The following is a 17,226-nucleotide window of genomic DNA, read 5'->3' on the forward strand; positions in this document are numbered from 1 at the left end:
TAGCAAATATCTTGTTCCAATTGTATAGCATAAATACCTTTGATTCTAAAAATTAGATGAATCAATACTTCAACATAATCATCAAAACTCATGTGAATAAGATAATTGAAGAGCCATAAACAAATTATACCCCATCAAAAGAAAATAATGTTTTGTGTACAGCATACAGTAAGCAAATTCCTAAAATTTTCATAAATAGGAGAACATGTTTCGGACTCCAGGTTCAACCAGTTGTCACAAGAACAGATAACAGTGTACAGAGTGACACTTGATTACATTCAACTATAAATTATTTGTTTTGAAAGGATTCAAAAGCTCCAAAACCAATTCTTACCTACATTTGGAGAATATATGCTCTTTACTTTTGAATGCTATTTGAGATTTTCCAATTTAATCGAGTCCAAAACTGAGCCCCAAAAATTTCATATCGATAAAAAGGAATAAAAGCACAACTCCATTTCAATTCAACATTACCATTTGTCGAGGTAAGGTAACACACACCCGCAAGTTTTGAAAAACCCCTCGTAATTGATATACTGTACCCTTAATGACACTACCAGGCCCCCTACTTTCTTATATAACTAGAAAACTAGTGCATCTCAGCCCTGAAAAAAATGAAAATAATAATATTAATAGAGATAAAACACCAAATACGGGAAAAAAGTTAAGAGATACATAACATCAAATTGGAGACAGTCATAGCTGTATAACACCAGGCCTTAAAAATTTACTGACATACAGTACAGTATTGCATCGGTTTTGACTACTTTTGTCTGTTATACTGTATAACTAAGAATTATTTGTTGTATTTGGTCTTGTATAAATCAATAGTTGTATTTTCGATTAAGGTGCATTCACAACTATAAAGTGTGAATACTACAAAGCTTAACTGTAAAGCATTGAGTTATGCAATATCAAATAGGGCACAGAATACTATGCAGTATAACAAGATTAAGTACAGACTGCTACTCTTAGTATGCTAATTTCCAAGCCTGTGTGTAATAATGTTTAATATTTTGTCTTTTCTATCCATACCTGTTCTATAGTTAGTAGAATAAATGTGATTAAATAGTCTTAAAATTTGCTTCATGGCATTCAAGGGTCTTCAAGAAAGGAGCAGCATCCATAGCTACTAATTTTTAACTCTCAATAGTTCTCCAATCAGCAGCTTTCATCTTACAACCTTTAAACCAGTCTTAACGTTATCAAGATAAAACACTTGAGTAAGAAAAAAATTGTATCGCACATGTTTATGGGGTTGAAGCGAAACAGATACCTTTAGACCTGTTCATGTTAAATGACTTGGCTGGCCATGAGAGAAAGAGGCAGCAACTTTGGAATCCTTTATCTAATTAAGTAATTGGTACTTGGTACCAGCCACTTGACTAATTTAAAGCCCTGGGATCTCAAAAAATACTAGTATCATCATTTACTACAGAAATGGCAGCAAATCAATATTCAACAAATGAGGGCAATATTTTGATAAATAAAAAGTAACTGACAAATAACAAAAGATCAACAATATAACAAATTTGGAAATAATTTGTATTTTTCCTAACATAAAAACCGGGAGCTATTTATAATAGGGTATTACTTTCGGCGCAGCTGAAAGACGAGCCATGATAATTTTAGTGAGGGATAACTACCCCATCCGCTAGTTAGCGGGTGGGGGGTGGGGTAGACTGGCTACCTCGCTCACTCACACACCTCTCGGCAGAGTAACCACTTTGCTTTATGGCAGGACTTCTCGGGGGACAGGGTGGCGGGCCAATTTGTATAAATAGCTCCAGGTTTGTATGTTAGGAAAAATACAAATTATTTCCAAATTTGTTATTTGTTCCGACACAGATACAAACCTTCGCTATTTATAATAGGGTGACTTACTCTTAGGAGAGAGGAAGTCCTCACCAACTGGCCTTGGTCATGACCCGGGGTCCTCTCTATTTCGATCTGTGATCGATAGTAGAAGGGACCTTACCCTCGCTAAAATCAAGTGCCGATATGAGGTAATGCACTGATAACGGCCTGCAGAAGCTTGTGTGTGAGTGGAACAAACAGTGTGGCTTGTCTTTAACATAGGAACTCAAGTACAGAACCTATTGTTCTTAAAGACTTACCCAATACCCTCCCTCTAAAAGGTATTGGGGACGTAACAAAGTATTCTTCTATACTTGGAGGCACAAGGGAAATGGGTCTTACCTGCAGCGAGGCGAGATCAGCTATGCTAAGGCTTGCGGGGCTGTTTTCCCCAGAGGAGAGAAGGTGAAAGGAAGAAAGGAGCCAGACATTCTTACTCATTCACCCCAGACTAATCCGGGTAGCCTCAGCCCCCAACCCTCTGCTACTTGTCCATCAAGGACCCTGAGGTGTTTAGACCATTTGTTGTGCGACCACCACAGGACCAATGGAAAAGGTCTCCATGTCCTTGTCGGTTACATCTTTGCAGGTAGTGGGCGTGAAGGTCGATTGATGCTTTCACATGCCCACTTAAAGTATCTGCACCACAGAGTAGTTTCTTGAACGCCAGGGACGTAGCAACGCCAGTGACGTTACGAGATCTGGGTCTTAGGATGGAGGAGAGTCTAGATTAAGAGTAACCTCAATTGCCTTCAGATCCCAGAGGGGAAGAAAATCCTTGAGGTCCTCCTCTTGACCTTCCCCGTGCTGGTCAACAGTGCCGACACACGGGAGCGAGCTGGTATCGTTCTTTTAAGGTAACCCCACAGACTCCTCACCGGGTAAAACTCCAGTTGATGGGTTTCCGGTTACCGAACGAAGACTCTTTATTCAAAATGGGCTGCACCTAGGGTACAGCATACTCGGATTTGAGTCTTGACAATCCATTCAGGGACGCCGCTGAGGATTACTTCTCCCCGTCTCCTAGGGTAGGAGACATCAGAGGTTGGATCATACAACACTAACTCTCTTGGTCAAAAGCCCAAGTGAGTAGAAAAGGCGTCTTCCGTGTAAGGAGGCGATCTGCTGCTGGGCCTACGGTTCGTAGAGAGGGGCCTCCAGAGACTGAAGGATCCGAACCGCGTTCCCAGGAGGAGGTTGATATCCGACGGGGGACAAGTTATCTCAAACTTGCATAAGTAAAGGCATCGATGGGAGAGAATCCCCTTCCACGACATCAGTCACCAAGGACCGAACACTTCGCCTGGAAGACCGACGTTGAAAAGTGTCTGAGGTGCCTAGACATCTTTTCCGTAACCTGATGCAAAGGCCTCTCTGAGAGGGGTGGTGTAGGATCGTCCCAGGCAAGAAGTCGAAGCAAAGCTACGGCTTAGGAAAGTGTTAGCATGTGGCATCTTGGAAGATCGTGCCGTGAAGGAAGATCCCTCGAAACCCCGTCAGGAGCTGTAGAAGGTCCGGGAACCATTCTGCGGGTTGCCATAGCAAAGCTATTGGAGCTCCCTTAGGGACTGCAGAAAGTCTGGGAACCATTCTGCGGGATGCCATAACGAAGCTATTGGAGTTATTGGTAAGATTCTGCTTATCCTGACTTGGCTGAGGACTTTTTCACCAGACCGAATAGGGGGGGAAAAAAACAAGGTACACCTCTAGGCCACCCCACCGATCTTGGAATACATTTTGTTTGAGGGCCTGGGGAGCAGTGGAGTGGGAGCCTGAAGATCAGGGCCGCTGCGAGCATAACCACACTCGGGAACCCCACAAATTTGAGACATTGTTGGATACAAGATGATTCCAAGACACTAGGAGCCCACTATCTGTGTGGTTTTGCAACCACATTCCTATACCAGGAATGACACTAGTTGTCCTCTGTCCATCTGAGGCTTCGTACTGTTAGATGGTTCTCTAAGAGAGGTGAATGCTGGTACCTTTCTGAATCGGGCCAACAGACGAGGATGAAATGGTATGGAATATGCCCCCCCCCCCTCTCTCTCTCTTTTAATGCATTATAGAGAGCATCAGGTTCAGAGGGAAGACCCATCATCCGTGGATTGTCCAGCGGTGAGTGGGGGGGGGGAGTGCATGGCAATAAACACACCTCGAGATGATGTCGACATGTGTAACTAATTGCACGTTCTTGCAACGAAGGGGAACAGCTGTTCTCCCTCCCACTGCCACTAATCCAGCGTGGTTGGCTGAATAAGACCGATATCAAATGGTAAACCAGTTAATCAGTACAGCTTATGTTATAATAGCGAATCTCCGTAGAGATCGCCTTCCGGACAAGAGACTGTACGGTAATCACTGAACGCATCCAACCAAACCCAAGAGGGGATTGAGACGTATCTTCAATCCATTGTTAGGTGGGTAAAGAGCATAAGTCTACTACGGAGTAGTAACACCGAACTGTGCGCATGACAAGCATACACGCGTAGTTCGACTTAAAAGTCATGTCCGGAACTCAGTTGGAGAACGTTAGAAACGTTCGTAACGGAGGTTTCCCGTTCTTAGGACAAAAAAACGTTCGTACTTCGCCAGCTCCAATCAGTAAACTAGCATTTATATTAGATGTTCCCTACTAGGGAACAGATATGCTTATGAGAAGTTTCCAGCTAAAGCCTTTGTAGGGGACTAAGAATTCCAATCGGGGAAAAGGAAAAAATGCCTATAAGGAGGCAGAACGTAAATGCCGTATGTCTGGTTACAGGAAAGTAGCCAAGTAATGTACTGAATAACCTGGTTTCAGTAAGGAATATAAATATACAACTTAATAGAACGGAGTTCTAATTGGAAGATGTATATAGCCCTTATTGGCAGAAAGATCGCTTGCACGCATATATATACTTGTCCATTTGCGCTAGCGCATGCGTATTCTCTGCCTCCAGGAAATGTTTGCAACGAATCCGGTTGCGGGAATAATGTATATGCGACGAATCGCAACATTATTGCCGAAAGAATTTTGATCGTTGACTAACTGTAATATTTTCTTGAATGAGAGCGAACATGTTTTCAAACAAAATATACAGTTATAGAGGCGATCATTCGCCTTTGGTTTACCCATCCTCTATATGTGAGGGGCTAGCCAGTGTTCATTACACAGAAACGGATGTCTGTTTACCTGTGGGCGGGGTTTGAAACGTTCGTAACGTAACGAAAAAATGCCCACGCTGTTGCTATCGTTCTTTAACGTTAGCTAACAATGTTCCTTCAGGAACAATAACCCTGTAAGGATAGAATAAAAAGTCTCAGAAGACTATCATGTAAAAAGGCAAGTCGTTATACCCACGGTACAATGACGGGGGAGGCTGCCTCCATCAAACAGTAGAACCGAGTTTAAGACAATAACCTCGCGGTTTTATCTTGGCTAGAGTGCATGCTCCGGGAAGGCTTACGGCCATCATGAAGTTTTAACACCCATTGAAGTTTTGTAAAAACTTCTCAGGAACGAGTCTCCCAAAAAAGGGTGAAGTCTCGTATGTGGGGGTTTGTTTCAAGAAGACCAGACATAATTGCCATCGATCGCTTACCTATAGGGGTTGCCATCGAACGCTTTCTCGATAGCGGATAGGGGAAATGAACTGCAATGTAAGAATTTTTCATTCCCCGCTCATTTCCATCTGCTAACCAAACCACTCGAAGTGGGAGAGCGGAGGAAAGATGACGGTGGTTCGTTCGAAAACGAAAGGATCGGTGCTGGCGAAACCAGACTGGCTGATATAGTAATCAGCTGGGAGTGTAGAGTGACATATCAAGTCACACCTTTGGAAGACCCATCCCGTAGAGGGGGGGGGAGGTCGACCATAGAGTTTTCAGGAAAACTCTGGATCGCAGAAACAGAGAGATTCGGATGAGAACCTAGGGGTTCAGAATCTATTAGTGAATTCCTTTCTCATGACCTAAAGGGATGTTGCTGAGAACCAACAGGAACTCTGTCGCTGATTCCTGATGGAATTTCCAGGAATCATCTTACGTGAACAGGACCCAAAGGAACTGTGTCATAGTTACCTGTAGAGATTCGTAAACCTTTAGGCAGTAGGCATCCCTCTGTCATCAGAGTAAAACACTTGATGACGATGTTCGCGAAACTCTTGATGACGATGGGCGCGCGAACAATTCATGGGATGAGAGTTCAAAAACTCTGTCATGAGAGTAAACCTCTTGTGCACTCGTGAACACTTCGCGCAACGAGAGTCCGAAAAACTCTGTCATATAAGCATGGCTATGATCACGAGAACCCAAAGGTTCAGCTTGAACTGCGTTGTGAGACCCCGAAGGATCGCGCTCCTATCGAATCGTGTGCGCCAATATGGTTGTGCGCTCTTGCGCCAAACTGTTGGTAGGCGGAAGGGAGCTCACGTGCGCCTCTCCCAATTGTGCGCACCTGGAGCGCATGAGATTGTTCGCGCACCTGGCGCGCATAAGGTTTCTCGCTCGCATGGCGCGCGACAGGATGTTCACGTGCATGACGAGCAATAGGCTGTTCGTGCATATGGCGCGCCATAGGATGAACCTGCGCGCCATGATCGCCATTTTCTTTGCGCGCGCCAAGTCGGTCTTGCGCGGCAATTTGGCCGTGCGCGCCAACTTGGTCGTGCGCACGAGAGCTCTCAGGTTGTTGAGAAAACTCACTACTACGCTCACCCGAAGGTTCACAATACAGTAGCTTGTTGTATGAGCACGAACGATCAACACAATGAGAGTTTAAAAACTCTCTGTCATAATAAGAATGACTCTGGTCACGAGAACCCGAAAGTTCAACGTGAACTGTGTTGCGCGAACATGAAGGAGCAATGCAACGAGAAACCGGAATTTCTCTGTCACGAAACACCGAAGTGTTAGCGCGACTAGAGTTACGAGAGCCCGAGGGTTCAGCGTAACTAATGTTACGAGACCCCGAAGGGTCAGCGCGACGAGAAACCGAAGTTTCCCTGTCACAACACACTGGAGTGTTAGAAGTTATGAGAGCCCAAGGGTTCTGCGTAACTAATGTTACGAGACTCCGAAGGGTCAGCGCAATGAGAAACCGAAGTTTCCCTGTCACAAAACACCGAAGTGTCAGAGTGACTAAAATTACGAGAGCCCAATAGTCCAGCCGTTTTCAGTAAAAATCGTTCAAATTTGGTTAAAAGCACCAAGTTTGCATAAAGTTAGCTTGAGATGTACCTTTTGAAATGTGATAGAGACCCATTTGATATCTTTCCAATATGGCCGCCAAAAATCTGGAAAATGCTGCTATTTGGAGTATTTTCATCGTATAGTCACAATTTTGGAGTCTAAACCTATATTTTCAAGGATGTTCTAAACATTAAAAGCAAATGTGGGCACTTAAGATAAATATTTAAGGAGCAAATGGCCTTTTTGTTACAGAAATTGCCTACAAAAATATTAAACCGGCTGTAATCATATTTGTTCTGTAATTTAACGCAAAGTAAAGAATGTATTTGAATGTCAAACATAAGTACAGTGTTTTATTAACTCAATATGAAGAGTTTTATATTAACTTAATCCCAAAATAGGTCTTATCCTAGTAACCATCAATTGCTAGTACAGTACTGAAATGACTAATTTAAGTACACAGTCTAATCACACACAGGCAACAATCCCCCCCCCCCCCCATACAGGAAACTGATGCTTGAGGCAGATCTGACCAATAGGGTTCCCATGCATTTCCAGGTCCTTTCATCCAACCCCATTCAACAGGTGAAGGTAACACGGGATTGAGGAGAAGTGACTGGCCCCAAACATGACCCGCTTGATAAGATGCTCTTATGACATGCTGGTAGAGAGCAGCAGAAGTTGGTGGTATGAAATCAATAGACCTGCCTTTCCTGGTGTAGAGATCTTTTCTCGCTTCATAAGCTGATGTGGCAGATGTCATAAAGCAGAACAACAAATCGCTCAAGGTTTGCCATGTGCTGTTCAATTCTCTCCTGTGTTGGTACATTCCCAAGGTCTGCAAACACCTCGGTTACACTTTCACATATTTGCCACGTCTCCCAAGAAGATTTCTTCTCTTTACCAGCAAAGGAGGATGTGTTGTCACACTCGCTGAAGGCATGAAACATAGGCAGAGCTCGACACTTTGGACCTAGAGAACCAGCTATGATGTATACAGGGATATATTTGAAGTTGTCCCCAACCCCAAAGCTGATTCACAGTTCACTTGCATGAATTGGAAGACACAATGCTATAGCTAACACTACTACATCAGTGTCCACAGTTCTGATCATGATCCTCTCACAACCATGTTGAACAGCATCTTTTGCATGGAGAAGCAGCCTTGTGTCTGCTTCCTCATGGGAGCACAGAGATATTTGATCAATACTGTCCCTCTGGGGGTTGCAAAGGACCAACTCTCCTTTTGTGGACATAATTTGCTTGCCCTATGGACAGCGACAGTAGTACATTGATCCGCTAGAAAACTGAAGAGCTCGGCTTTGTTTGCATCACACCGCAAGAAAGCCTTCCAGTTGCCAGGAACAGGAGTGTTAGCCTTTACTTTTCTGCGGTCCCCCTCTCTTCTGAGACTCCTAGCAGTCGCCTTCAGACTGTCTTGGAAGTACTGATCAAAGATAATATCAACTCTTCTAGCTGACTCCAGTTGACGCTTTACATGTGGTACAAATACCTGATCAGCATACTCTTGAAATGTTCTTGATGCACCTGGGTTAAGCATTTTAACAATGGCAGCCTCATCTACTGTAGAAGAACTGCATCAGTATCAGGCTTGTCCTTGATTGTGGTACTATGCTGTGTAAGGAATGGGAGAAGATCAGCTTTGGTCCCATGTTGAAGTTTTCCACCCTGCGACAATGATGGTGGACTGGACTGATTCTCATGGCGGAAAAACTCATCAATATCCCCATCTCTCACTTGGCAAGACACATACAGTTTAGAGAAAAGAGAACAGTCTTGTTTCAATGATGAAATTTGTTGCTTCTCCTTTAACACTTTGCAGGTAGGCTGGCTGCTGAATAGAGGAAATTTGTTCCTTTTGATAGGGTCTGTCAGACTTTTGGTTCTGTCTTCCAGCAGTTCCTTCACAAAATCACTATATTGTTCATTTCCCCCCCTTTTGATATGCCTTATGGTTTCTATAATCTCTTTGTCTACAACATCCTGGGTGCCTAATACAAGATGATCATATGAATCTTCCATGAATGGATTTCTTATGTCTTCTAATGTATCACACAAGGATTTGACTTGCTTTCTGTATGTTGTCTGTACCCCCTGTTGAGCTTCATGGTGTCTTTGGTCTGAATGCTTTTCCGCCTGTCCCAGGAGTCCTTCCACCAGTTTTAAACTCATTCACAACTCTTGACACTTCTGGCCCAGCCACCATCCATCTTTGGAGTTGTGCACTGTTTTCAGTTAGGCCCACAGCACCACCATCTCCTTTAATCTGTTTGTTGTTCTGTTCGTGAGCTTGGTCTAATGGGATGCCAAAAAATGAGTTGTGTTTTGTGAACAAACTTTCCCTCTGAGAATTCAGCAGCAACCTCAGGATGCATCAAATCTAGGGAAGCCATATCTCTAATATGCACTGCAACCCAACGAGCATAATTGGGGTGGTCAAGTGCAAAGAACCATGGGGCCAGCTTTTTGAGTGCAGCCTTGTACAGATTGAAGTTGCCTTGTCGCAGTGACAGAGGAAATCCATCAAAGCTAGTTCTGGGTCAAGTGTGATGGACCAGAAGTTAAACATAGGGACTGTATTTTCCATTTTCACTCTCCATTGCTCAAAGCTTAGAGGATCTGTGGTGTGGTCTTCTGTTTGGTGACGCTTGTAGGCTCTATCCATGAGAATGTACAAGCTCCCTGCAGTCACCTGGTGGGCATACCTCATTCTCATTATATGTGCAGCCTTCAGGAAGGAATCTGCAGTACCTTGTGAGGCTATCTCTGCCTGCACAAGGGTGTTAGTCCATCCAGTTCCTTCCAGCCAGTCTCCAAGAACTTTGAGAAAGGCCAGCTCAATGTGTAAGCCACCAAACATCACTACAACTTGGTTCTCACCGTGAATGTTGGGGTATTACCATTGGAGTTGTTTGTCAATAGCATACAGTGGCTGATCACAGGCAACTACATGGATCTGAACAGGATTCAGAAAATCCACTGCATTCTTCACAACTTTCATAGTATGGGCAATCATGGCACTTGACTTAGCCTCCTCATAGAACAGTGGGAGCAATGAGCTGATGTCGGAAGGAGCAGGCTGTTCTGTGTGGACCTGATCATTATGGTATGCAGCGCAGGATGTCTTTAGGTCTGTTGATGACTCCGCTTCAATCTCTTCTTTCACATGTTTCAACCACCTGCAAAATGATTGTAAAACAAACAAAATGGTTGTCACTGTAGAACTGTAAGAGACAGATAACAACAACATTTAGAACAATTTTTTGGTATGTTTGACTTATTTCAGAATTCAAATGGGCATTTGCTGGTAAAATATTGTTCTCCTGTACTTATTTTTATTCTCAGTTTAGAACATCCTTTAAAATATAGGTAAAGACTCCAAACTTGTAACTATACGATGAAAATCGTTCGAATAGCAGCATTTTCCTGAATTTTGGCGGCCATCTTGAAAAAAGCGGCCATATTGGAAAGATATCACATGGGTCTCTATCACATTTCAAAAGGTACATCAAAAGCTAACTTTGTGCAAAACTTGGTGTTTTTAACCGAATGTGAACGATTCCTCCATATTTTTACCGAAAACGGCTGGACTACAAGGGTTCTGCATAACTAATGTTACGAGACCCCGAAGGATCAGCGTAACGAGGAACCGAGGTTCCTCTGTCACGAGGCCCCGAAAGGTCAGCGTGATTGATGGCACAAGTTCCCGAAGGCTCAACGTTACCATTGTTAGGAGAGCCCGAAGGTTCAGCGTAACTAAAACCCGAAGGTTTTGAGCGGAGTCCCGAAGGACTCCTAATGTCATGAGAACCAGCAGGAGCAACATGACGAGAGCCCGAAGACTCAACGATCACGCCAGCCCAAAGGGTGATCGAACGGGACCCCGAAGGATCAAGGAGAACCAGCAGGTTTAAGATAACACCTCCGCATAAGAGGTTTGTTCTCCCGAAGGAGAATGTTGCTTAAGAGAAGGCTCTCGCTCCGCCCCTGAAGGAGAACCATAAGCATAACGGGGGACCGCAGATGCCCAGAGGCGGTCTTCACTCGAGGACGAGAGACTCGTTCCCCTGAAGGGATAACCTGCTTCGGAGAAAGATCTGCCACCTCTCTTGTGGATCAGCATGCTCCTACAAGTTATTTCTCGCAAACGAGAGGGAAGTTCTCCCGAAGGAGATCGCCTAAGCAAGCTTTCTCCCAGCTCTATGGGAATAAAGCGTAGGCGTAAAAAATCTCTCTCGCGAACGAGAGTGAAGTCCTCCCGAAGAAGGACATCGCCTAAAACAAGCTTTCTCCCAGCTCTATGGGAAAAAAACATAGGCGTAAGAAACTCTCCCGAACGAGAGAGAAGTCCTCCCGAAGGAGGACATTGCCTAAGGCAAGCTTTCTCCCAGCTCTATGGGAAAAAAGCGTAGGCGTGAAAAATCTCTCTCGCGAACGAGAGAGAAGTCATCCCGCAAGAGGACATAGCCTAAGTAAAGCTTTCTCCCAGCTCTATGGGAAAAAAGCATATGCGTAAGCAAAAATCACTCTCCCTCTTTCTCACGAGAGAGAGAAGTTACCCTCGAAGGAGGAACACCAAGTTGAAGGTTGACAGCAAATGTTACCTCGTAACGAGGGCAGTTCACGAGCTACCACGTGTTCTACGTTGCTGTTACCTGTGAAAAAAAAGGAAGTTGTTATCAATTACAATTCATGCTCCGTTGCACAAAATACACTATTCGGGGAATAAGTCACCTTCCTTGTAAGATAATTCCTCCAAAGGGAACAGAACTGTTATAAACTTTTATTCTGTAATGAAACAAACATACGGCATTGTTGAGAACCTGCCGAATGACAACTCCCTTATGGCGGAGGCAGTTGGATACGATGTCAACAGCAATTAAAGTTACACGTATCTAACAACATATACAGTATTCCATTTTACATATATACACTCATATATATGTAAGAAAATGAAAACACTCAAGAAAAAGAAATAAACGAAAACATCAAGGCAAGTCTTTGCGGGAGAGAAGGACAGCATGTCCATCCTCTACCGAGCCAAAGAGTAAAGTGGTTACTAGGCCAAGAGGTGTGAGTGAGTGGGGTAGCCAGTCTACCCCAACCCCCACTCGCTAACTAGCGGATGGGGTAGTTATCCCTCACTAAAAATATCATGGCTCGTCTTTCAGCTGTAATATATACATACATACATATACCAAGGCAGTTCCCCCAATTTTGGGGGGTAGCCGACATCAACAAATGAAACAAAACAAAAAAGGGGACCTCTACTCTCTACGGTCCTCCAGCCTAACAAGGGACTCAACCGAGTTCAGCTGGTACTGCTAGGGTGCCACAGCCCACCCTCCCACATTATCCACCACAGATGAAGCTTCATAATGCTGAATCCCCTACTGTTGCTACCTCCGCGGTCATCTAAGGCATCGGAGGAAGCAGCAGGGCCTACCGGAACTGCGTCACAATCGCTCGCCATTCACTCCTATTTCTAGCACGCTCTCTTGCCTCTCTCACATCTATCCTCCTATCACCCAGAGCTTTCTTCACTCCATCCATCCACCCAAACCTTGGCCTTCCTCTTGTACTTCTCCCATCAACTCTTGCATTCATCCCCTTCTTTAGCAGACAGCCATTTTCCATTCTCTCAACATGGCCAAACCACCTCAACACATTCATATCCACTCTAGCTGCTAACTCATTTCTTACACCCATTCTCACCCTCACCACTTCGTTCCTAACCCTATCTACTCGAGATACACCAGCCATACTCCTAAGATACTTCATCTCAAACACATTCAATTTCTGTCTCTCCATCACTTTCATTCCCCACAACTCCGATCCATACATCACAGTTGGTACAATCACTTTCTCATATAGAACTCTCTTTACATTCATTCCCAACCCTCTGTTTTTTACTACTCCCTTAACTGCCCCCAACACTTTGCAACCTGCATTCACTCTCTGATGTACATCTGCTTCCACTGCACCATTTGCTGCAACAACAGACCCCAAGTACTTAAACTGATCCACCTCCTCAAGTAACTCTCCATTCAACATGACATTCAACCTTGCACCACCTTCCCTTCTCGTACATCTCATAACCTTACTCTTACCCACATTAACTCTCAACTTCCTTCTCTCACACACTCTTCCAAATTCTGTCACTAATCGGCCAAGCTTCTCTTCTGTGTCTGCAACCATTACAGTATCATCCGCAAACAACAACTGATTTACCTCCCATTCATGGTCATTCTCGTGTACCAGTTTTAATCCTCGTCCAAGCACTCGAGCATTCACCTCTTTCACCACTCCATCAACAAACAAGTTAAACAACCACGGTGACATCAAACATCCCTGTCTCAGCCCCTCTCTCACCGGAAACCAATCACTCACTTCATTTCCTATACTAACACATGCTTTACTACCATTGTAGAAACTTTTCACTGCTTGCAACAACTTTCCACCAACTCCATATAACCTCATCACATTCCACATTGCTTTCCTATCAACTCTATCATACGCTTTCTCCAGATCCATAAACGCAACATACACCTCCTTACCTTTTGCAATATATTTCTCGCATGTCTGCCTTACTGTAAAAATCTGATTCATACAACCCCTACCTCTTCTAAAAACACCCTGTATTTCTAAGATTGCATTCTCTGTTTTATCCTTGATCCTATTAATCATTACTCTACCATACACTTTTCCAACTACGCTTAACAAACTAATACCTCTTGAATTACAACACTCATGCGCATCTCCCTTGCCCTTATACTGTATAGTGGTACAATACATGCACAAACCCTATCTACTGGTACCATTGACAACACAAAACACATATTAAACAATCTCACCAACCATTCAAGTACAGTCACATCCCCTTCCTTCAACATCTCAGCTCTCACACCATCCATCCCAGATGCTTTTCCTACTCTCGTTTCATCTAGTGCTCTCCTCACTTCACCTATTGCAATCTCTCTCTCATTCTCATCTCCCATCACTGGCACCTCAACACCTGCAACAGAAATTATATCTGCCTCCCTATTATCCTCAACATTCAGTAAACTTTCAAAATATTCCACCCATCTTTTCCTTGCCTCCTCTCCTTTTAACAACCTCCCATTTCCATCTTTCACTGTCTCTTCAATTCTTGAGCCAGCCTTCCTTACTCTCTTCACTTCTTTCCAAAACTTCTTATTCTCTTCATATGAATGACCCAATCCCTGACCCCACCTCAGGTCACCTGTCCTCTTTGCCTCACGTACCTTGCGCTTTACTTATCTATAGTAATACCCTATTATAAATAGCGAAGGTTTGTATCTGTGTCGGAACAACTATCTGTTTAACAGACCCACCTCAAATTATTAAAAGTAATCAAAAAGGAAAAAAATAAGTAGTACCTAAATTACTGTTTCCACCAACTTTAAACCTATAAAATAGTAAATAATATCCTGAATGCACCAATGTTTCAACCAAATGTGACCCTTTTTTTTTGTGAGTAAACAAAAAACAAAAATCTTGAAAATAGAAAATTAACAGAGTTTTTAAATTCCCAATACCATCTACTTTAACAAGAAAAAAAATACTTGTCAACCATTAGTAAATTTCTTTGCTCAACAATGCAAAGATATCTATTCAATGTTATTTAATAAGGCTAACCAAATTAGGCTAAATAATCATGCAATACTACATATTCACCATCATAGATAACCAAACAACAGTACTCAATATGGTTCTTTAGAAAATAATTTTTCTCTAAATCATGCAATTTAGTAAATTACTAAAGATTATTTTTCATATAAAAGATATGAAAAAAGGAGACTCAACAACCAAAAAACACACACTAATTAAATTCAATCATTAGAACATTATAAAAAATGCTTCATTACATAGAAATACTGTACCAATGACTTTCCAAATAAGCAAATGGTGAAAAAGTAAATATCTTCTATTGCAATTACTTCTCAAGATCTTTCCTTATTTAAATTATAAGTATACCCTGACCATACAATCAAATGATAGACTCGGTGGTGATAAAAAAAGACCTACGCATATCTTGAAAAGCAATTCAAAACTACTCAAAGAGACAAAACTAGCTGAAATGTTAAAGAACATTCTGCTACATCTTGGTTATTTCATCTACAAGTCCAAATCACACATACCATAACAAGGCTTCAGGCTAAAATCGACCATGTAAAGGGCAGCCAAAATAAAAGATGATATTTCTTCCCAAGGAAAGGAGTAAAGTTCAACAATATTTCCATATTCTAATCCAACAGTTTACCCAGACCACAGAGTTGACTTTATCAATTTCAACAAAGGTATTGTAATAAGGGATGATTTTAAATATAAATATTATGTTATATAAGAAATATGCAACGCAAAAAGAAATTATTGACCAGAATGATGACTATACTTGTTGCTTAAAAGCCAGTTTCTTTACAGATAGAGGGAAATTTTATTCTCTAAGATATAAATCTTTAACAGATAATCATCTATTGTGCTTAACAATGCCTTGATACTTTAACTGAAGGAATATTGAGGATAAAAAGTAAGCCCTGAGTCTAAAATTCTAACCCAGGGGTCTGGTTGAAATATATTTTACCCATAAACGCAAAATACAAAATGCACCATGAACTCTGGCCGCCCTTTATATATAAAGATTGGAAGAACCCTGCGTTTAACACTTCTGAGATTGTATCCCTACCTGCCTTCGACTCTTCTTTTACTTCACAATTCCCCTCTTTTTCTTCCACTCCTCCTACTCCTCCTCCTTTCCCAACACCTTCACTCCCATCATCCTTCTCAACCACTTCCATGGATGGTCTACAAGATGATTTCTCTACAAAATCAGGAGGGGGATAACTTTGACAATTGCAGATATGATTCCAAAGAACATTAAAAATAACATAGAAGTGATAATTTTTACACTAGACATCACAATTAAATGTAAAACATATATCACATTGAACAACAGCTAGTGATACAAAAGGAGCATGTACAGTCAAAATACACAGCTGGACACGAACCTTGTTTGATGTCTGTAACAATCTCTACAGATGACCCACAGCCACTACTTTTACCATCTTGGCTACAACTTTTAGTATCTTTATCTTGTTTGATAGGAGACAACAATTTTTCCTGCAAAAGACATATACAATAATCATTGTGGGAATGTGCAACATTAATTTTAATAAAATGCAAACTTTATTATTGAAATCTAATTATTTCAATTCTTATTCAATATTCAAGTGCTTATCTACTCCAGGAATCAGCTTTCAAAAAGAAAATAAATGGAAAAGAAAGTTTATTCTGTATTCAAATAACCTGCCTACAAATTAACAACTCCCTATAAACATGTCAATACTTTAACAGTGATGCTGGTGCATTTCTTACTTATGTCCAAAGTCAACTATAAAGGGAGGAGGTGGGAGGTTATCTATAGATACTGATAAGTATAGAAAAAGAAAATCCATGAAAAATCTGCCTTCTTTAATAAATCCAACACCATCTTTTTTTCCCATCATTATCCCCACATTTAGGGGCTGGTTGCCTGATGCGCCTTCTCCAATAACTTCTATCAAAGGAATCCTCTTCCACCAAACCTGTTCTCTCTATATCATCCTTCATCTATCTCGCCATCTAATTCCCTGAATCCCTCTCTATCTTCTCTCCCTAACAGCTTCCTTTCAAGCCCTCCTCATTTCCTCCCCACCATACTTCCTCAACACATGCCCACACCATCGCAGTCTTGACACTCCTATCACCTCAGTAATTTTTACTACACCTGCCATTCTTCTTATTTCATCACCATGTTCATATGCTAATCACCACAGTTAGTTATATGGAAGGATACTGATAGATACATGTGGGTTCGTTAAAGCAACATGAATGTAATCACAGACTATAAAGTAAAAGAAAATTTCCTGAATGCGTCTTGTGTGATTCAATCTTCTGCAACCTATACAGTAACCCTACATACCGTAACAACCTTTGACTGGTGAACTTTCACAGACGTGAATGTGTGTAAATTACAAACAGACGATGTTTGACACCTAATATTGGATATTAAGTAGACAAGGAAGTCTCTTGATTATGAATACAAAATTTTGCCCCTTGATTCCTTTAGGTGGAACTTAAGGGGTCTCCTCCCAAGGCAAGAATGAAGAATGAATT

General features: G+C 42.1%; 1 protein-coding gene across 1 annotated transcript in view; it reads right to left on the minus strand.

Moving 5' to 3' along the window:
- The window catches only part of LOC137621022 (bromodomain-containing protein 8-like), a 192,191-nt gene that overhangs the window by 55,414 nt on the left and 119,551 nt on the right, over positions 1 to 17,226 (minus strand). The window contains exons 15-16 of the mRNA XM_068351461.1: positions 16,080 to 16,191; positions 15,758 to 15,892 (exon numbers count right to left, since the gene is read on the minus strand). Of these exons, the coding sequence (XP_068207562.1) occupies positions 15,758 to 15,892; positions 16,080 to 16,191 (247 nt within the window). The remainder of the gene's footprint in view (positions 1 to 15,757; positions 15,893 to 16,079; positions 16,192 to 17,226) is intronic.

Source organism: Palaemon carinicauda, chromosome 27, assembly GCF_036898095.1.
Source record: "Palaemon carinicauda isolate YSFRI2023 chromosome 27, ASM3689809v2, whole genome shotgun sequence".
Taxonomy (NCBI): Eukaryota; Metazoa; Arthropoda; class Malacostraca; order Decapoda; family Palaemonidae; genus Palaemon; species Palaemon carinicauda.